The sequence below is a fragment of the Artemia sp. Qi Xiang Cuo genome, chromosome 5 (genome assembly GCF_049724085.1).
Source record: "Artemia sp. Qi Xiang Cuo chromosome 5, ASM4972408v1, whole genome shotgun sequence".
Taxonomy (NCBI): Eukaryota; Metazoa; Arthropoda; class Branchiopoda; order Anostraca; family Artemiidae; genus Artemia; species Artemia sp. Qi Xiang Cuo.
Window position 1 is genome coordinate 48,228,868 of NC_142798.1, and position 23,510 is coordinate 48,252,377.

Sequence of the window (23,510 nt, forward strand, 5' to 3'; positions counted from 1 at the left end):
GAAGCTTATTAAAAATAGTGCATCTAACCAGGTGCTTTAAATATTATTAGGCTATTTTGTTAACTTGCTAAGCAGGAAAAGGCCTCAAATCCAAAAGTGGAAAATATAAATTATTTAGGGAGGCTACCAATTTTCTTTACTATTTGGATGACGATTTTTTGACAGCTGTAATGAGAAAATAATCAAACCAATTTTTGGTGAGCGCTACTTCTTGCCACATAGTTAATAATTATCATATATTTATACGGTCTATTTGACTTTTCATAGTTCAACACCTCTTAAGAGTGGAATAAAGTCTTCCTTTGTGTCGATCTTAAAAAGCAAACTTAACGGACCAGAGGAAAAAAAGCAAATACTTAAAAAAAACATTCTGAAAATGGTCGTAAGAATGAACAATATTAATCTATTACATCTCCTAACGCTCGACAAGAATTACTATAACGATGACTGAGGAAAAATACACAAATGCTATATCCCCGCAGGCCATATCCAGAGTTTCACATCACAGGGAGGCAGGAATAGAAAGAGAGGACTTCGATATTTTTTTGTGGGGAGGGGGGGGGGGAGGAAGTCTCAGAGGATATCTCTGGCTGCACTATAACGCAGCAAATCACGAGTTTCGGATCAAGTCTTTTACTTACAACGGAACGTAAAATCTCAAAATATTATTAACAAGAATATACAACATTATCTCCATATCTTCACCGGCATAAAAAAAAGAAAACAAAAATCACATTTTGAAAATATTGGCCCTCGAATGCACGCCCCCCCCTCAAGAAATAAAAATTAGAAGAAAAGACAGTCAATAACTCAATTTACGTCGGAGGGTATAACAAGACCCATTTCCTAATTTTAAATATCTTACACATAATCATGTTCATACAGACAGTAATTCTGACTAGAAGAAAGCAAATTAGAGCCCCAAGTCTCGCTTCATCACAGGTATGTGCCGTGTCACCCGTGGTTCACAAAAATATCGCGATTTTTTTTTTACAATTTTAATTAAAACTACAAATCTCCTCACCCAAAAGAATCGTCGTATGCGTGTCTGAGGTAGCTTCCCTTTTAACAAATTCCATTAATTATGATTTGGGGAATAGAAGAGAAGTGGATCATTTTCATAACTTTTTTTTACAAACTTTAATTCTTCCTTTTTTATAGCTTTTAACTGCAATTTTTCAACTATTGTCAAGGCAAGAATTAAAAAAAATTAATGTAAATATCGAATTTTATTTTGAAACTATAGTCAGAATGCACAAGTTAAATAGGACAATATATTATAAGTCACAGAACAAGCTAGAACGAATCTGGGTAAAACAAAACCACTTTTCAATTTCTTTTTACGAACTAAAACTGTTCAAATGAAAGCAATAAAGTATGAAATATTCTGGAGTAAAGCTTTCTAAGACTACGGGTTACCCTTTGACAAAAACACAATCTCAGAATCAAAAAGAAACAAAAATCCGATAGAGGAAAACATAAAATATAGCCAAAATCAACGGCTTCCAGATAAACACGTGAGACAGGCACTCAATTTAAACTTGTAAGGTATCTTTTTAAAAATCAATAACGACAATAAATAATCCATATAAGGTAGTTAAGCAATGAAAACTACTTTGAATCTAATCACTCCCAAAAAAATACTACGAAGCAAGAAAAGGATTTGAGGTTGGTGAAACCGGAGCCCATGGATTGGTTTGGGGTAGTGCACTAGTGCTAGTTCCTGTATTGAAAACGGACTGGTTTCTAAGGTCATTTATGGAAGGTTTTGCGACAGCAACAGTCGGTTGGAATGGATTAGGCTGTGATGCGCCAATTAATGGAGTCGCCATTGAAAACGGATTAGCAATCGGATTGGGAGGCTTTGGCGCAACAAGATTTTCTAAGTTTACCAAGTTTGCATTAGCACCAAGAAAAGATTCCGGGGTTCTTTTCGGCAAATCTGTTTGCTTATTCAATGAACTATTTTCCAAACCACTAGGTGACGCCATACTATTCCGAGAAGAGCTTAAGGGACGATTTGAAAGTAAATCAAACTCTTCAACACTAGAAGTTGAGTTTGGACTCCAAGGACCCGATGGACCAGGGACTGGAGTTTTCCTTTCTTCTGACAACGGAGCCCAAGGATCTGCTAAAACGGGCTCTATTGGTTCATTTGATCCCCATGGATCATTTCTAGTAGCGTTTACAGGGCTAGCCCATGGGTCTAGTACTTTGGGCCTTGGGGGCATAGGAGGCTCAGCAGGATGAGCTGGGGTGCCCCAAGGGTCAACCCATCCAGGCGTGGGAGCATCACTGGGTGATAAAGTTGTTTCTCGTTGAGTAGGACCCAGTTCCAGATCCATAAGATCAAGAAGATGCGACTCACTTTTAGGTTGACTCTGATTTACTTCTGTTTCACCATCACTTTTTCTTGACTGGCTTATAGCTAGGGCAAGTCTGAGCTCGTCGCTCCGCTTTCTTGATTCTTCTGCTTCTGCCTCCTCTCGTGACATCGCTATGGCAAGCTGTAACTGTAGCTCCTCTTCTCCAGCAGTACTAGGTCGTGCAAGGTCCATATCCGAGCCGTTTCGAGCTTCCCTGTTGCTTGAAGATTCTGAGAGACTACTAGAAGTCCTTAAAGCACTATGATTTTCAGAATTACTGAGGCCAGACTGTTGAGCAAAACGCTCCCGTGCTTTCAAAGCTCGACCTCGCTCAACTTTTAACCTTTCATCATCTTTTAATAACGCAACTAATTGCTTAGCCTTTTCCCTGACATTCATTCCTTGATCTTTATTATCCTCATAATATTGGAAATCTTTCAAAGTTATAATAGCATAAATATTTTCTTTGCATTGCTGAGCAACCTTTTCATTGCCACATTTAATAAGATAATCTAATAACACCAAAGCTTTATAAACATGGCGCCAATTTTTACCATGGTCGTTCAACCTTTTCCAGATCATCTGCATGACTTCAGTAAATGCAACAACATTATAAGTGAGATCTGCTACTTCAGACATGATACTACTTGGCGGCCCCCACGGATCATTGCTGGTGGCTTCTCTGACTTTGACCTGAGCATCAGTATAGTTATGGGCAATATTCTTAATGTTTCGTCTCAAACCCGATACGTTCATTGGTCAACTGAAAAAAAAAAAAAAAAAAATGATGCGTAAATAATAATGACTTTAGACTAAGTTTAGACACATTTCTTGTATGCGTTTCAGACTCCATTACCCTGTAAAATAATTTACATCCATTGGAACACTTAAATAATTGGGCCTAAGTGAAATATTCTGACACTTCCCCTAAAAATTGTGATTTTCGCACCCATGACACACAAAAACCCGGGCAGTACTTGATATGACTGTCTATTTGCTTGATATTCTGAAGGTTCTTAAGCCCTTAGCATAATGAATTATTTAGCTGAATGGCGTGGTGTCATCGACCTCGAACTGTCAATCAGTTCGAGGTTAACATACGATTTAGCAACCCTGTAATAGTGTTGGCCAGCGATACCTTAAAACTCACGAATTTTTACATGTCTAATTTACAACTAATGTAGGGTTGGAGCCAGGCATAGGCAAGGACTTGGGAGGAGAAGTGGGCTGAAGGATTTGCCAAAATGGCAAAAACAGACTAACTATAGGAAAATATACACCAAAAAAAAAAACAGTTAAAATCTCAATCTACCTGTAATCTTCCTAGCTACTATTATGCTCCATTACCAGACACTGAGTGAGCAAGAGAGAGAGAGAAAGAGAGGGGGGGGGGGAGAAATAGAGGGGGATATGTGTGTTAGATTTAGTAAAAAAAAGGAAGGTAGAATTTGAAAAAAAGACAAGAACAACAGAATTGCAGCTAAATGAGAAAATTCAAAGGGGACATTTGTTGTCCAGAACAATACAGGCCAAATCTCTGTTTAGCAGCTTTGTTATGAACAAATCAAAAGAGTGGCGAAAGACATTCTAATCTGTCAAACTTTCATTTTCATATAGTTTCTATAGTTTTCAAACAATTTGCAAATTTTTATATCTACAACCTTCCCCCAAATCAGGTTTCTCCAAAATAAATTTCTGTATATTTGCAAGTATCTGATAAAAGATTAAAAAGGGTAATAATTTGATAGACGGGAAATGACCACATCAAAATGACCCAGGAAACTATAGACCAATATCTGTTTTACCCATCATTTCCCGCGTTTTAGTATTAGAATGATGAGTTTTATGGAGGATCATAAGTTACTGTAGAGACAAAATTTGGTTTCCAAAGAAAAAGAACAACGGAACAGGCGATGATTTGTTTGATAAATATTATTAATAATGTATTAGATAAAGGTTTTAAAGTAGGTGTTGTATTTTTAGATCTGATGAGAGCTTTCGTCACTGTGGATCATGAACTTCTACTTAAGAAGTATGAAAAGTATGGTTTGAGGGGAAAATATTTAAATTTTTCAAGAAGTTTTTTAAGTAATCGTTATCAGTATGTCCAACTAAATGATTCTTCTTCAGGAAAAAAGCGTGTTGAAATAGGTGTTTCGCAAGGATCAATTCTTGGACCTATATTAGTCTTGATATTTATTAGTGATCTACCAAACTGTCTACCAATTTTTGCTACAGAATAAATGAACTAACGGTAAACATGACTAATGAAATAGTTTCCCTCTTTGCTGGAATCAGTTTCACTCTTTCCCTCAGGAATCAGTTAATAGAATTGTAGTATGGCTAATGGTAAATAAACTAAGGATTAACATAGCTAAGTCTAATTTTATTATTTTCTCGCGATCACTGGACCTTTATCCACGGATCAAGGAACTAGATATGTCCAATGGGGTTATAAAACAGACTGCGTTTTTTAAATACATTGGGATTGTAATACTACTACTACTACTAACAACTAACCGCAGCACCAAACCGCCTGAGGCCAACAAAGCTGCGCATCATCCTCCATCCCTATCTATTCAAAGCCCCTCTCTTCACACCCTTCCAGGAAGTTCCCATTTCCTTTAAATCTTTTATATATGACATCCTCCCGCGCCAGACGAGGACAACCTGTTTTCCGTTTAGCCCTAGACGGTTAGCCGAAAAGGACGATCTTTGGTAATCTGTCATCCTTCATCCACAGAACATGCCTTATCCATCTCAACCTTTCTCTCATTATAGCCGTAGAAAGCGGGATTGAACCACATTTTTCGTACAGCCTACTGTTTGAAATACGGTCAGTCAGCTAGGTACCCAGAACAATCCGTAGGGAATTTCTCTGAAAAAACATCTTGGTTTGCAAGCAAATCATCATCCGCTTTTCTGAGCGCCCATGCTTCAGAGCCACATTTAACCACTGTCATCACTGCAGCTTCTAATATTCTAAACTTGGTTTGCAGACTTATCTTTCTGTTCTTCCAAACTTTTTTTTACTGTGAAAAAATACCCTGAGCCTTGGCTATTCTACTTTTAACATCTTCACTGCTCCCACCGTCTTTACTAATAATACTACCAAGGTAAGTAAAGCTGTCCACTTGATCAATCTTTTCGTTACCCAACATCACCTTTTCATCTTTACTTATTCCTAGCCTTAGTGACTTAGTCTTCTTAACATTAATTTTCAAACATATTCTAGCACCCTGAACTTGCAAAACCTCTAAAAGTTCAATCATTTTGCTCAAACTTTCATCTAGGATGCTTAAATCATCAGCATAACCTAAATTCAGGAGACTTTCTCCTCCCCATTTATATTCCGTGGTGTCACATTGCCTTTCCTGTGCTCCTTAAGACAAAGTCCATCAAAATGATCCATTTAGAGAGGGATAGAACACAACTTTGTTTAACTCCTGATTTAATACAAAAGCAGCTGCTAACCTCATTTGCTGCCTTAACCGCAGAAGTGTTATTCTCATATGCAGCAGTGTTATTCTCGTACATAGCACTAATCACTTTAATGTATTTGTCTGGCATACATGGGCGCCCATATGGGGGGGCAGCAGGGGCTCCCGCCCCCCCCCCCCCGGCTGAATGATGGTGCCTTATTTTTATATTTTTGTTTTGAGATTTCTATTATATAGCATTAAAACTGCCAATTAGATGAGGTTTGCCTCCCCCTGGAATTCAGCTTATGGGCGCCCATGCTGGCATACCATACAAGGATAAGACCTTTGCTAAAGCTCTTCTATCATCAGAATCGAACACTTGCTCGTAACCTATAAAACTGAGGACCAAAGGTGTTTGACAACACCTTTGGTCCATTACAAGGGGATTGTAATAGATGAAACTATCTTTTAAGCAACATGTAACTAGTAAAATTCTGGCAAGAAATCTAGGTATAATGAAGTAAGTCCAACAGTGGTTTCCTAAATCTGTCCTTTGCCAACTTCATTTTTTTAATACACCCGTATATACTTTATTGTTCGAGTATTTGGCTCTCTGCTTTTCCTTATATCCTAAAACCAATAAGAGTTCTACAAAATCATTTACCCAACTTTGAAAATTTTGCCGGCTGCAGGCCTTCGTGAATTCTACGTATTGTGGTTTATTTTTGGACTGCAGCAGGATATTCAGCCTTGTTGTTTTGGTGATTTATTGTCCATTAGGTCTACTTTTCATACTCATGATACAAGGGGGGGGTAGTGTTGACTTAAGTGTACCTAGTGGTATTCCTTCCCATTCATGTTTTTCTGTTTCTTATAGAGGTAGACGGAAATGGAAATAGTTTTACTAGTGATATTAAGATTATTGGAGAACCCAATACATATAGGAAAAACTATTAAGGAACTGCTTTTTGCTGAATATGAGTTTTGATTGAATTATTTATTTATTGTGGGGGTTTTGTTGATATGATGTTCCTGGAGGAAAAGTATAATACATGACGTTCTTTTGTATTTATTGTTTAGTGTGATAGTATTAGTGGTGTCGTTGGCCAAGTATTCTTTTTGTTTTAAGGATTTTGTCTTCTCTACCTCCCCACGGAAAAGCTTTGCTTTTTAGGGGAAAAAGCAATATTTTTTTGTTTATGTTTTGTCAATAAATCCTTCTCTCTCTCTCAAAGCTTTATTAGACAAAATATTATATTCATTCTTAATATATAGCCGAAATTAAATTAGAGAAGTATTCTGAATTTATTTTTTACAGAATTATCACAAGCTGATTTAATCAAGTTTTATTTCTCATTACTTGTTAATTCAAATTTCTAATCTTCTTCGTCGATAAATGAATTCTGTATCCATGCATATTTTGTAAAATTGAGATCATTAAAAAAAATTCGAGAAATGGATTGACAAAGTATCCAAGTGTTTAACAAATGGATTTTTGTATGCTTCTATGTTATCTTGGGCGCATAAATTTAAAATGGGAGACATATAAAACAAATATCCCCAAAATTCGCCTTACATAGCTTCATTTTTTATGAACACTTTCATATTATCTTTTTGAATAAATAGATGCATTTTTGGCCCTTACATCAATTTGTTCAAAAAGCTTAATTTTTCTAAAATATCCACCAAACAAGTCAGTTTAATAATCGAACTACAACCCCTAAGCTTATTTGGGTTCTCATCCTCACACATCCTCTGAATCATTTTGGCATAAGATAGTCAGCATTCTTCATTGTAGTACAAAAGCTCCCATAGGTGTAGGTAGCTCCCATATTGTCATACAGCTTTGTAAATACTCAAACTTATAATAAACTGTTTTTTTATGTAGTTTATAGATTTCATTACTTTTGTAAAAATGTCTAGGTTCCTCACACATTTTTTTTTTATACGATATCTGCTCTGCGCAGCATGCAGTGCATCAAGAGAACATCAGTTGTTTTCATTTTAATTAGTGCTAGAAGGGCAGTTTTTTGTCCTGGCATTGATTTTGCACTGTCTCTACAAAGCGAAAGGAATTTTTCCACAACATACCTTTCTCATCAAAAAATTGTCAAAAATATAAAATTTTTACTGGATATGGCTTTGCAAGGAAAAGATTTGCAAAAAATATATCCTTATTTATATTATTCTCTTCAACACATGGAAAATATCCAATTAAATAAGCGGTTTTAGCTACACCAGTTCCTTCTTCTACTTGTAAAGCGAATTTTATAGTGTGAATCTGAGAAACTGATTCATTACAAAGATAATCTAATTGATAAACTCAGAATGGAGTTGTTCAGCAGCATATATAAAATCTCGTTAGTTTTACCTTGAGATGAAAAACCTAGCTTTTGTTCAGCCTGGGCATCTAAAGCCGGTCAATCGCGAAATGGTCAAGATATTTGTGCAACTGCGTAGTTTTAATTTCATTTGATTTTTTATCAATCCTACTTAAGATTCGCGCCTCCCTTTGGACTAGTCCAGGCCTCCCTGGGGAGGCGTGCCTCACAGTTTGGAAAACGCTGACTTAGAGTATTAAGTTGGAACTTTCAGGATATGTTGAGGCAGATTTTATACTAACCAAAGAGCATAATACGCATACTACTACTAATACCTCCCTAGGGAGGCGTACCTCCCAGTTTGGAAAACGCTGGCTCAGAGTATTAAGTTGAAAATTTCAGGGTATGTTGGGGCAGATTTTATGCTAACCAAAGAGCATAAAATGCATACTACTATTAATGTGATTACTGCCACTAGTGAGACTAGTGGTATTAAGGTGAAATTTTCAAAGAATATTGAACAAAATCAAAACGCATTGTGCATTTAGGTTGCCAAAACGATGTGTGAGCAATTTCTCGGGAACGGTTTAGGGTATTAAGTTGAAACTTTCAAGGTGCGTTAAGGGATGTTGAACTAACTAAAAGGCACTTAGTGCATACTACTACTACACCTCCTTCTACCACTACTGAGGCTAAGAGTATGAAAATGAAACTTTTAGGGAATGTTTAGTGGTATTGAACTACATCAAAACATACTCTGTTAATCGAGGTTGTCAAAAGGAGGCATCAGCAGTATCTCAGGAAAGATCTGGACAGCTATGTTGTAACTTTCAGGGCATTTTAAGGGGGATGTTTAACTAACCAATCAGCACTATGTGTATATTACTACTACTACAACAACTAGTAACACTAATACTACTTTACTACAACCACTATTACAACTGCTACAAAGGCTACTACTACTAATAGTGGATGTACCGAAGCTAGCGGTATTGCAGTGAAACTTTCAGCAAATGTTGAGGAGGATGTTAAACACTATGTCAAATCAGGTTATTGAAAGGGTGTAACAGCTATTTTCCTGGAATAGCTTAAAGTATTAAGTTTAAACTTTCAGTGTATGTTTAGGGGAACGTTGAAACAACCAAAAGGTACTATATACATGCTACTACTGCTACAGTTAATACTACTGAGGCTCCAGGTATTAAGGAGAAATTTTAAAGAAATACTAAGGGAGATACTGAATTAAATCGAAAAATGTTATGTGTATGCAGGCTGTCAAAAGGGCATATCCAGCAATATCTCAAGAACAGTCTAGATTATTAGGTTGAAACTTTCGAGGCATGTTGAGTGGTATGATTAATTAATAAAAATGCACTAAGTGCATACTACTACAACAAGCAGTAGTAGTACTCCTACAACAAGCAGTAGCAGTACTCCTACAGCTATTAGCATCACTATTACTATGACTAACGGTATTAATGTGGAACTTTCAGAGACTGTTGAGGGGGACGTTGGGTTTAAAGAAAACGCACTCTGTGGAAGCAGGTTGTCAAAAGTACGTATCAGCAATATCTCAGAAATGGCTTAAAGTATTAAGTTGAAACCATCAGGGCATGAGAAGGGGACGTCGAACTATACCACAAAGGCGCAAAATGAATACTATTACTGCCAATACTAAAAATACTACTACTGATACCACTAATACTACTTCCAATGCTACTACTACTTCTGCTATGATGACGACTATTATTGCAAAGACTAAGGATATTAATAAAACTTTTAGGAAATGGTGAGTGAGGTGTTGAACTGAACCATAACACACATGTGCAAGCAGGTTATCAAAGGGGTGAATTAGCAATATCACAGCAATGCCTAAGAGTATTAAGCTGCAACTTCAAGGGCTACCAATATACTACCACTTTTGTTACTAGTTCTGCTTTTACTGCTAATATTGAACTAAATCAAAATAGTTTAAGTGCATCCAGGTTGTCAAAAAAAAGAACAAGTTTTCAGGATATCCAGGCGGGAAGTCTTTGGACTAGGATAGGGTATAAGGTAAAAACTTTCAGGAAAAGTTTATGCTGCTTGTCAATAAAAGTTTATGCTGGTTGTCAATAAGACGTCTCAGCAATATCTCAAGGACAACTGAGGGTAGCAAGTTAAAACTTTCATGGCAACTACTATTACTACTTCTGCTCTTACCATTAAAATAAATCCAAAGGGTGTAAGTACATCCAGGTTGTCAATAAAAACAGATACAATGTCTTAGGAACAGAATGCAATATTAAAGTTTATTTTTCAGAGAGAGTTGAGGTGTGAAACCAAATTAATATATACTATGTGCATCCGAATTTTCAAAAGCATATATATTATTAAAATTGTTAGAAATTTTTGTCTAGCATATAAATAGTAAACTAAAATCTGGATTCTTATAGATATTAATCAAAAAACTTTTTGCACAAAATAAGTTTTTCAAAAACAAGTAAATAACTCCATTAAACCAAAAATGAACAAAAATAGAATCAAATAATCTACCATGGATACAACCGATGCAAATCAGTATCAACAAATAAATTAAACCCAAAACAAACAGAAATTAAAAAAAGTCAAACTCAAAACGAGCAGAAACTAATCTGAGTAGGGTTCTAAGCCCTATGCTTTCTAAAAGCCATAATATAATTTGTACTTTACAGAAAAAAAAAATCAAATGAATTTACTGAAAAAAGTGCATTGTCAGTTTAATATGCATATGCAGATATTCATTCCTTAAAATCTTAATTAATTGTTGTTTTCTTAAAGTTATAATTGAAAACATTTAAAAGAATTTTTTTCAGTACTCTAAGACCAAACTTCCAGAACTTTCAATTACGTTGAAAAAAATGGCTATCTAAAAAATTTGGATTGTATGTGTTTGGATAAATGGTGGGCGTGGAATAAGTGTCAGTTGCCTTCCAATAACTTTCAACTATTAAAAAGGGCACTAGCCATTTCAATTTCCAACTGAATGAGCCCCTTTAGAAGTTTCTAAGACAGTACTTTCTATGAAAACCTTATATGCCCCCAGTGCATAAATTATAACCCTTGCCCTGAAGGCTGTGGAGGGGGGGGGGGTTGTCATCCTTAAAGACCTAATTTCCAAGACTTTCAATGGCGTTGAACAAAATCGCTATCTAAGAATTTTGATTGTATGTGTTTGGGGAAAAGGTGGGTGTGAGAGGAGGGTTAGTTGCCCTCCAAACACTTTTGACTATTAACACTATAGAGGCAATTGTTGTAGAAAAACAAAGCTGTACTTTTCGAGCTTAGACTGCCATCTTGCTGTAGAAAATATTGCTTATAGCAGCATCTTTTAATGGTGCAGAAAAATGGCAGTCGATTGATGCCTCTGGGGAGCTGTTGTGTGACATGTGGCCTAAGCAGTGAGTCACCAAACCAAGGGATAAGAAAAACGAATGAAAAGCTAGGTATTTTCTAAGCTACAAACTGGAAATAAGAAGGTGGGAGATTCCTTGCATACTCTATGTGTATAAAATATATACAATTTTGAATTACTGTAGATGAAATTCATGATGTGTGCAAGAATTTGGACCAGTTAGAAGATATATTTCCTTGTGTTGTAAAAATATGACATAGGATGATTGTGGCTCAAAATTGTGAAACAAACAACTAAATAAGAAAATAAAAAGGGTGAAGAAAACAGTATAATTTTACATCAGCTATTATGCAGCAGGGGTCCCTCCTATATAATAGCTCACACCACCCGTTAGGGGTGGTGGATCATTGCATAGGCAGGGTGTGACATACGCCTAATTTTTGTGTTCTATCTAGACAGCGGAATCTTAAGACAGAGTAAGAAAACGAGCTCAAAATCGCCAAATTGACGCAATACAGGCAGCCAAGTATATTTTTGATATTCCAGGAGAGATGTTGTTGGATTTGTTGGATGATGATGATCCAGACTTCCTGTCTCCAGAAGATCTTATCGATGATCTTGATCCAGACTTGTTGCCTCTACTAAACAATCGTCACTTCTTTTTGGAAAAGGATGATGTGGAGGGTAGCAGTGAACCCAGCGACGATGAATTGGGGGAAACTCCACCCTCCAGTCAGCAACAACAACCAGTAGTAGTATCTAAATAATAGTCCTAGAAGATTAGGAGAACGTGTATTCAAACAGAAATTAAAAGTTCTATTAAGTGACCAAAAATATTGGAGGGCAACAAGCCCCCTCCCATGCCCCAACATTTAAAAGATAAATGTTTTTACTTTTATAACTTTAATAAACCAAATAATATTAACATATTAATTACTAAATATCAGTATATGTATTTTAAACAGACAATACACATTCATTTGTATTTTTTTCAGTAAAGTGCAAATTATGTTCTGGCCTAGGGAAGGCATAGGGGTTTTAAGCCCAACTTATGTTAATTTCTGCTTGTTCTGAGTTTGACTTGTTTAATTCTTGTAATTTCTGCTCGTTTTGGGTTTCATTTATTTATTGATGCTGATTAGTGGTAGTTTCACGCTTTGTAGATTATTTGATTTTATTTTTGCTCATTTTTTGGTTAAAGGAGTTCTTTACTTTTCTGTGAAAAACTGATTTTGTGGAAAAAGTTTTTTTGATTAATTTCTGTTTGTTTTATATTGACATAGTCTTTTCAGGGAAATAGAAAATAACACTATAAATATTTTCGTTTTTTAAGAATTTATAGTTTGGCCTGCTATTTGTATGATGGAGAAAAATTTTAAGCAGTTTTTAACAGAATACACCATTTTAAAAATCTGGACACAAATAGTAGTGTTTAATATAGTTTCATACCTCCTCTAGTTGACCTGAAATAGAAAACTTGATACCATTTGCAAAAAAAAATCTGTTTACTTTCTTTGATAGCTTGGATACAATTATGCTATTTTTGTTTGATTAAATTTTACAAGCAGAAGTAGCCCCGAAAGTTTGAACATAATACCCTCAGTCGTTCTTGGGATACTTCTGAAATGCTTTATTGGGAATTAGCATTAACACAGTACATTTTTATTTAATATTAAGGCAAAATTTCTTTTTTAAACATAAAGGAAATTGGGTGGGTGGGGGTGGGATTAGTTTCCCTCCAATCACTTTCAACTATCAAAAAGGGCAGCAGCCCTTTCCATTTTCAATCAAATGAGCCCTTTTTAAAGTTCCTACGACAACTCCTTCAATACAAAGTGCTCTGGTTTAAACAACAACAACAAAAAAATAATACATTATACCCATATCGATCTTTACTATAAAAATGTCAAGCCTTCCAATCACTTTCGACTATTAAAAAGGGCACTAGGTCTTTCGATTTCCAATCAAATGAGCCCTTTTTGAGTTTCTACGACAATGCTTTCTATAAATACCTTATATGCCCCCAGGGCAAAAATTACAACCCTTACCCTTAGGGCATTAAGGGTGGTTGTCATCCTCTAAGACTTAATTTCCAGAACTTTCAACTACATTAAACAAAATGGCTATCTCAAAATGTTGATTGGATGTGTCTGGGAAAATGGTGGGTGTGAGAGGGGCATTAGTTGCTCTCCAATCACTTTCAACTATTAAAAAGGCACTAGCCCTTTCAATTTCCAATCAAATGAGCCCTTTTGACAACATTTTCAATAAAAACCTTATATGCCCCCAAGGCGTAACTTACAAACCCTGCCCTGAGGGCTGAGGGGGTTGTCATTCTCAAAGACCTAATTTCCAGAACTTTCTGCAACGTTGAACAAAATGGCTATCTAAAAATTTTGATTGGATGTGTTTGGGGGAATGGTTGGCGTGAGAGGGGGGGGGGAATGGTTGGTGTGAGAGGGGGATTAGTTACCCTCCAATCACTTTCTCAACTATTAAAAAGACCACTAGCCCTCTCAATTTCCAATTGAATGAGCCCCTTTTGAAGTTTCTACGACAACGCTATCTAATAAAACCTTATATGACCCCCAGGGCATAACTTACAACCTTTGCCCTGGGAGCTCTGGGGGGTTTGTCATTCTTAAATACATAATTTCCAGAACTTTCAACTATGTTGAACAAAATGGCTATCTCTAAACTTTGATTGAATGTGTTTGGGGAAATAATGGGCATGAGAGAGGGCGTGGAAGTGGTGTTACTTGCCTTCCAATCACTGGTCTAAAGGAAAAAAATAATAAATAATACATTGGGCCAACATTTTTCTTATATGCCCCCAGGGCATAACTTAGAACCCTTGCCCTGAGGGTTGTGGGGGAATGACTTCCTCAAAAACATATTTTCTATCTGGGAATCAACTATGCTGAACAAAATGGTTATCTCAAAATTTTGATTGGATATGTTTGGGGGAATGATGGGCATGGGGGGGGGGGGGGCTAGTTGCCCTCCAATTACTTTTGACTATTAAAAAGGGCACTAGCCACTCCAATTTGAAATCAAACGAGCCCTTTTCAAAGTTTCTACAACAACTCCTTTGATACAAAGTGCCCTGGTCTAAGACAACAAAAATAAATAATACATTGTGCTAACATTGTTCTTTACTTAGACAGTGCTATTGTGCTGCCTATGATTTAAAAATTAATAGGACAAGGCAGTCCATCCTGAACATGCAGGCTTCAGATCATGCAGGGTATGCCTGGAGCAGATACTCAAAATCCAGTAACAGTACAACACATATCAGCCACCACAGCTCATTGCTGCTTTTGACTCCCTAATCAGAGAAGAACCATGGAGGACTATGGCAGAAGTTGCGAGTGCCATAGGACCTCATTGACATACATCAAAGTATGTACATGGATGCTGAGACCTGCATCCATATTTCATGCAATTACACTCCCAAAGTTTCAGTTGAGTTTGGGGTCAGACAGGGATATTGCCTATTGCCCATATTATTCAACAATGCAATATAATGAACAATACAGTGTTAAAACATAACAGGGTCATCTTTGGACAACTGGACAGTTTGCAAGACATAATTGATGATGTTGCTGAGGCCTTGAACCACAATGAACTTCCCATAAGCATCTCCATGACTAAAGAGATGACCCTCAACCCTTCTGCTCCACGTCAAATCATCATGGATGGTAAAAAAAATTGAAAATATCAATAAATTCAAGTACCTTGGGTCTATTGTAACACAAGATGACAGAGCTTGAAAAGCTATTTGTGTCTGCATGTCAAAGGTATATGGACTCTTAACCATTCTAAAAAAGCACAATGGGCCAGACATGAGATCTAAAAAAAAACAATGTCAGTCTACATAGCATTCATTCAATCTGTAACACTGAAAGCCCATGGGATTTGGCTACTCAAGGTAGAAGAGGTTAGAGCTTTGGACCCATTCAATTACTGCAGCCTTTGTTATATACTCCAAATCAACAGGTAGTCTAAATTTCCCAATAGCAAAGTAATAAGCTGATGTGGCTAGTCTGAAAAGTAATCTCTTGTCATCAAAAGACATCACTGTCAATCCTTGACAGTTAGATTTTGCAGACACCATTGCCTTGTTGGAATCCAATGCTGAGACCTTGCAAGACATGGTTGATGATGTCTCTGAGGCCTTGAAGCAAATTAGGTTTACCATAAGCAGCTCCAAGACTGAAATGATGACCCTAAACCATTCTGCTACATGCTAAATCATCTTGGATGGCAAATCAAATGGAAATGTCAAGGGATTCAAGTACCTAGGGTCTATTGTAACACCAGATGGCAGAGCTTAGAAAGATGTTTCTGTCTGCATGTCAAAGGTGTGGGGAGTCTCCATAAGTCTAAAAAAGTGCTTAATGAAAAATGTGTTGCTGGACACTGTCAATAATAAACACAATTATCACCTGGAGATGCAAACCAAAAACTCTCCCCTTACAACCAGAGAATTAAAAATTATCAGGAACAAGAAGAAAAAACTGTCAAAACCCATAAACCAGAACTCCCACATGACAGACAACCTATTTAAGTTCAAAGCTATAAGGAACTAAGTTTGAGCACTGTCCAGAAAATTGACAGGGAATTTACAAGGAGGCCATTGTGGCAACCTCAAAAACCAACCCCAAGAAATTCTGGAAATAGGCCTCTCCACATAACCTTGGTAGACACATGTTACTGAGCTGATTTGTAATGGAATCCAGTCAAATCACTCCCAAAAAATTGCTGATGCCTTGAATCACCAGTTCACATCAGTATTCACACCCACAGATGCTGCCCCACCACACTACATACTTAACACGCAAGTATTTCCAATAATAGTGGACAAGGCTGAGCTCAAATCTTGGCTTAAAAAGCTTAATCCAAATAAGCCTGTTGGGCCAGATGGCATTCATCCACAACTCTTAAAGAAAGTTCACACCCAATTAGTACTACTATTCACAAGGCTGTTCCAAAAGTCTATTGACATCGGAGCCATACCATTGGACTGGAAAGTTGCTCATATCTGCCAATACACAAGGGACATGACAGGACCAAAGCACCCAACTATTAGCCAATCAGTATTACCTTAAATTGCAGCTAGGAGCCATCTAAGGATTTCTCTTTGTAGAGCTCTGGAGTGATGACTAGATGTATGCAAGGATCACTGGTGACCAGGTGCTGCTCCATCTTTGGTAGCATTCCAATTGAATTTACACTCTCTGGAGGACCACTCAGCATCTAGCCTTTGTTTAAAAATATCAATGGATTCAGCAGTAACTGTTTGATTAGATAATTTGTTCCAATTATTGACAATACATGTTGAGAAGAATTGAGTACAAACTCTAGATATTGTAGACTGCTTGACAAGTTTCAGGTGATGACCTCTAGTTCTTGAATTGGTACTAACAGTAGGGAATAATGCTGGGAGAATATTTGCCCTAAATAACTTAAAGGCTAAAATTGCATCCCCTCTATTTCTCCTGTAAACAAGTGTAGGAAGATTCAGCCTTGATAGTCTTACAGGGTAGGAAAGCTCTTGCATGCCAGCTATCACTTTAGTGGTATGTCTCTGCACATCTTCAAGAAATTTTATATCTTTATTAAAATATGGAGAGGCAAGTGATACTCCAACTTCCAGCTTAGGATGCACAAGTCCCTTATAAAGAAGACTGATGACTTTAGAAGAACAAGAGGAAATGGTATACTTAATCAAACCCAAGGTTGAACTAGCTGCAGCAGCAGAACTCTTAGCATGAGTGCTGAATTTTAATTCATTGTCAATAGTGACACCAAGATCTTGCTCATTACCTACAGAGGAGAGTGGGTGTCCTAAGAAAAAATTACCTCTAAGAAAAAAGAATTACCTCTGACATTGGGAAAACCCTAGAAGGTATTGTGAATACTGCTGTTCTCAAACATTTGACCCACAAATAACCTTCTATTAAAACACCAACACAGATTCTGACCAGGTAGATCAGTTGAAACAAATCTGATAAGACTCATATAATTACGTAACCAAGCTCCTTGACAAAAGTTTCCCAAAAGTATCTGCTAGACTGCTAAAGCATTCAATAAAGTTTGCATCAAAGGCTTCAGATGAAACTGAAGGCAATTGGTATTGAGGAGGGTGTGGTGGACTGGATAATGTCTTTCTTGAAGGGAAAAAAGCAGCAAGTCAGAATTTTTGGTGAAGGTGGTACTGCTTTCTACTCTGATATAGAGGTCTTAAATGGGTGCCTCAAGGAACTGTTTTTGGAATTACACTTTTCAATATCTATATTAATGATGCTCCAAGAAACATTACAAATAAACATAGTCTATATGCTGATGACTCAAAAAACTTATTGGTCCTGTCAGCACATAGCAGGATGTAGCCACAATAAAGTCAAATCTAGACAGATTTTACAAATGGGAATATATAAGGAGGCTCAAATTTAATGTTGAAAAGTGCAAGGTTCTCCATTTTGGAAGAAATAACCTGCAATGACAATACTCAATGTGACCAAGTGAAGGTGAGAGGATAACCAATTTCCAACAATACCTCAGATATATTTGTGGGTTGATGTAGATGAAGACCTTAAATCCAACTCGAACACTCAAGCTGCAGTAGCTGGGGCTAACCAAACTCTTGGTTTCATCAAGCACACAATTGTTTATAATTTTTACCCCAGCTATAGTTACAAAACTCTTTAAGAGCCTGGTGAGACTTAGATTGGAGTATGGAATGTGCATTGCCATTCTAATCAATAAAACAGACCAGATGGCTCTTGAATCCATCCAAAGACAGGCAACTAAATACATAAAGGGATTTCAACATTTTCCATATCCCACCCAATTACATAAGCTCAAATTACCATCTCTTACATATAGACATAGGGGAGGAGATGTATTAATGTTATACAAGTTAGTACATGACCAGAGTGTGATCCCAACCTGTAATAGATATTAAGTTCACAGGGTTCTAGAGGCAACCCCTTGAAGCTCTATTGACAACATGCTAACACCAGGCTGCAAAACAAATTTTTTTCTAATCATGAAGTCAACTATTGATCTCCCTTACCCAGACTACTGTTATGTCTTCCAGTGTTGAAGCCTTAAAGTCTTTAGTTGACTTAGACTGGTGCAGAAAGGCTTAGCCCATAGAAAAAGGTTGCACCTAACAAGTTGAGTCTTCATCATCATTGACTAGTGTTCACAGGACTTGTCCTTATTGCTGGCAAGTGCAATTTAAGGTACTTTCAGGTGCTACAGGCCAGACATGAGATCTCAACAAAAAGTAAAGTTGGTATTCATAGCATCCATTCTAGCTGTAAATCTGTATGCCCACAAGACAAAAGAGGCAAGAGCTTTGGACTCATTCAACCACAGGTGCCCTTGTTATATACTACAAATCCACAGGTGGTCTAGAATTCCCAATAGCGAAGTAAGAAGCCATTGTGGTCAGTCTGAAGATCAATCTCTTGTCATTAAAAAACATCAGCTCAAGCTCCTTGCCCATGCCTTGTATTGCCCCCAAAGGTAAGGTATGTTAAGATCTTTATCTGTGAGCTAGCATCCTCCTGGAGATGATAAAAAAAGAATCTTTGGGAAAAAATTCAAAGAGGACCTCAGACTATGGGGAGGCTTCTGAAGGTATGGTCAGAGATGGGACAGGGTGAAGATCACCAGTGAAGCTGCAGCCCACAGATTAAAGTGGTTGTCAGAAGCAATTCCAAAGTCCATTTGTGACAGCAGGACAGTTCACTGTCTAGTTCTCACCAAAAGTGAAGAAAGTAAGCAGTTGTTCTTCTACAGCTTGCCACTTCACTCCTTGCCCAAACATCTCTTGAAATTCTCAGTAGAATGGTGGATACAATATCTTCTTTTAAGTAATTCCATATATTAGGGACATGGCATGAGAAAAAGTTTTGCCTTGCTTGGTTTGCTCCATAAAACCTGTGAACACTTAGAGGATGTCCCCTGGTCCAGCTCATTTTGTCATTAGTGAGTACTTTATTTTAGAGATGGGACAATGGCAGAAACTTTTCCCAAACCTGATTTCAAGTGAATGTCCTGATTCTATTACAATTCCTGATTCAATAATCCTTTCACTTATCAAGTTTATATAAGAAATGTGTCCAAGGCAACAGTTAGCTACAAGATAACTTAGTGTTTCTGACTAATAACAAAAATGCTCAAAACTTAAAAGCCAGTTAGTTTTCATCAGTAGTAGAGCTAGGAAGACCAAAAACAAATGACTATGACCCCACAAAAGGGCTTTATTTTGCACTAAACTCATTGCAGCACAAAGCTGCCACAGCTGCAAATGCTCTTTTCCCATTCCAATCTATTCAAATCTTCACTCTATACTCCCTCCCATAAAGTTCCAATTTCCTTTAAATTCTTCTTTATGATCTCTTCTCATCCATGTAGGGATAACTAATTCATGAAGGCAAACCCCCTGGGTCTTTCTTGTGAGCATTAACACTTACAGGCTACATTTTGGCACTTTTTCAGATTTTTGCCTCAGAAAGCTGTGATCTGCTCAAAGAAACCTGCAATCTGATTTGTTTCATTTGATTGATCTACAAATTTATTTTCCAATGAGGGCAATATCAAACCAGTAACCATAAATTAAGAATTCTAATAAGGGTAGAGGATGTGTCAACCAAATTTTCACTCATGGGTAAATAATTGAGTACTGCCTCACTGATCAAACACCTCTGGTCTTCAGTTTTACAGACTATGAGCCATTGTTTGATTCTGTTGATAGAAGATCTTTAGTAAAGGTCTTATCATTGTATTGTATAGTAAATAAATACATTAAAGTGATTAGCAATATGTACAAGAATAACACTGCAGCAGTTAATGTAGGAAATGAGGTTAGCAGCTGGTTCTGTATTAAATTAGGAGCTTAAGCAGGGTTGTGTTCTATCCCCCTTTACTTGATTCCAGAACAGAATCAAATCAGTGTTCTACCCCCTTGTATCCAGAAGATTGTTCTGGATACCTGGCTAACTGACTGTATTTCAAACAGTAGGCTGTACAAAAAATTCAGTTCTATCCTGCTTTCTAGGGCTATAATGAGAGAAAGGGGCCTTTTGCTACAACTTATTTTCAATACTTTCACACTTACTTTGTAAAATCTAAGTTTTTTTTATGAAAATGTATAGCTTAAGTTGCATCTTCTAGCAAGGTTGAAGAACCTGTAGATGTTGCCAGATAATGTTGACTCAATGATCTTCATGAGTGGATCATTACTATTTACATATATACAGGACAGTTAAAACGGTTCATAACAACAGGACAGTTATGATGTTGATAGACTCCATGATGAGAAATTAAGAGCAACTTTCCAGGAACAGTTGAATATTAAACTAGAGAATCAATGTAGAATTAAAGTTGACAATGTAGAAGAGGGATAGAAAGATAGTTTAGTTTTCAGTTTTATAGATTATGAACAAATGTTTGATCCACTTGACAAAAGAGATAGCAAAGGTCCTATACTTGTATGGTATAAATATATTAATGTGAATAGCATTCTGTACAAGAATAATATTACTGTGGTAAAGGTAGTAAATGAGGTTAGTAGTAGGTTTTGTATTGAAACTGTTGTTAAGCAGTGTTGTATTTTGTCCCCATTTATATAGACATTTTGATTGACTTGTCCTAAGGAACATTGCAAAGGGTATGGGAGAGCACTGCATCTCATGATAAAGTAAAAACTGTCCTACACTTGGATTATGCTGATGATTTGAGAGCCAAAGATGAGAATGTTAGCCAAATAAATTTTAAAGTTGGACCTATCTTTTTTAACTTTCTTCTTCTGTTTTATGAGTAAGCTAGAAAATCATGAGGTTTGAAAATCAAGAATTCTAGATCCTGAGATCTTGACCCTAATTTTAGCTATACCTCTCATTATGTCTCTGGTGTGTTCCTTTCTGGTTTGTGTAGAAAAATACAACCTTACATTTTGAGGGTGACTCATCCAGTACACCCTTTTTCTGATATCTCCTGTTGTGTCAGTGGCTAATCAACCTTGTGTCTTTGGACATGGTAGAAGGTGAGCACAACTAAACCTCATTCTGAGCTGAAGTGAAAGGTATGCAATGTCAAGGACTTGGGTAATATAGCCTTATCTAAGAAAATCAAGTTTAAAGCAGTCCAATTAACTTCAGATGCCCATGGAAGCATAAAGCTGAGCTAGTTGGGAGGGTGAAACATTCAACCCAGCTGTGTCCAAGGTGTCCTGTACAAGTGCAGTTCCCTGATATATCTTGTGCAAGCAAGATGATTGAGAGCTGCAAAGATACCAGTCATGTATGTTAAAATGAACTCAGAACTTTGAAGAGATTTACATGGCAATGTACTTGAATAAACAGAGCTAATTACACATGCATGGCAAAAACACAATTCAGCATCTGTCCTTGGGATACCCACTGACCTTTAGGATGGTACAGAAGTATCTCAAATATTTATCTTATTTATTTACACAGCTCCCTAAAGATGCTAGCAAAATGAATGATTTTTGGAGGTCTTGTGAGTTCAGGGTGCAAGAAAAGGTTTGAAAATTAATGTTAAGAAGACTAAGTCACTTAGACTAGAAACAAATGAATAGGTGTTATTAGGTAGTGAAAAGTCCAATTAATTGGATAGCTTCACTCATCTGGATAGTATTACTAGAAAAGTGAATGTAGTCATTCACTTTAGAGAATAACCCTTTGGCCAGTATTTTATGGAATCCAACAATGGCTAAAAACAGCCACTAATATGCAGTCAGAGCAAAAAAAGACCTGGGAGTCTTGGTTGATAATAAGCTCAAGTTTGATTTTCATGCAGTCTGAAGCAGCCAAATCTAATCAAACTCAGTTTAATAAAAAAGCTTTTTTACCACCAAGCTTTTAAGGGACAAGATCAGACCAATATTTGGGATTTGTTTTGCCACTCCAGTGAATAAGGGTAAGATATCAACTCCGGAGTCAGCACAGTGAAATGTAATTAAACATATAATGAGGTTTCAAAATGTCCAATATCCTACTCAATTAGCCTATATAAGCTCAAAATACCATCTCTCATGTATAGACTTAGACAATGAGATTTATTAGGCTAATGACATACAGGCTAGGCCTAGTCTTTGACCAATGTATCATACCTAACCTCTTCTAGATAGTCAGTTCACCAAGTACTACAGGCCACCTCTTGAAGTTTTACCAAAAACATGCTAACATCAGGGTCCAAAAAAATTCTTGTTTAATCATGTAGCCAGCCTATGGAATTGCCTTAGCCAGAATGTTGTTGTCTTCTTATGTTGATGACAGCCTTCAAGTCTGTAGCTGACAAAGACTAGTGCAGGAAGCCTTGGCCCATAGTATAGGATGCACCTAATGAGTTGGGTCACCATCATCATTGAGTGGTGTTCTTGAGCAGTGAATCTTGTAGGACTTTTCCTGTAAGGTTCATTTCTGATGCAAATAAATGTTAAATTTGGATTCAGGATGGAATTCTGACTAGGCTATAGAGGGAAGTTTCAAACTTTACCCTCACACTCCCTAATGTCAAAATAAACCTATATCTTGAATTGGTATAGCCTATACCCTATAGAGGTGGGGGTAAAGTTTATTTCCAATGCAAATGAATGTTAGATTTGGATTCAGAATGCAGTTTTGACTATGAGGCAAGTTTGTTTCTTAGCTATCTGAATAATCAGTTAGGCTAATACAAATGTTTACCAAGTTATGCTGTAAACTGAAAATTTGCCTACACTGGAACTTATCCAAATTATTAGGCTTAGCCTAGTCTATGAAGTCAACTGAGAAAAGCTAAAAATTACATATTGATAGCCTTGCGTACCCAAATTTACTGAACAAATAGTCAAATTTTACGGAAAATCGCGTTGTTCTTACCTTAATTGTCAATAAACTGTATGGAGTAGCTAACTTTTAACTAAGCTAATTATACAAATTTTTTAGAACGAAATCTATTCTTGCTGCTGCTGTAGTTAAGAAACTTTGCTACAGTGAAGATTGTC

At 36.8% G+C, this 23,510-nt stretch overlaps 1 protein-coding gene across 1 annotated transcript; it reads right to left on the reverse strand.

Moving 5' to 3' along the window:
* Window positions 1–935: 935 nt before the first annotated feature.
* lqf (epsin homolog lqf) lies at window positions 936–23,482 on the reverse strand. The gene is made up of 2 exons (XM_089089654.1): window positions 23,386–23,482; window positions 936–3,129 (listed from the first exon to the last, which is right to left on the reverse strand). Exon 2 carries the CDS (start codon window positions 3,120–3,122, stop codon window positions 1,644–1,646), a length of 1,479 nt encoding a protein of 492 aa, XP_088945780.1. The 5' UTR covers window positions 3,123–3,129; window positions 23,386–23,482; the 3' UTR covers window positions 936–1,643.
* Window positions 23,483–23,510: the final 28 nt, after the last annotated feature.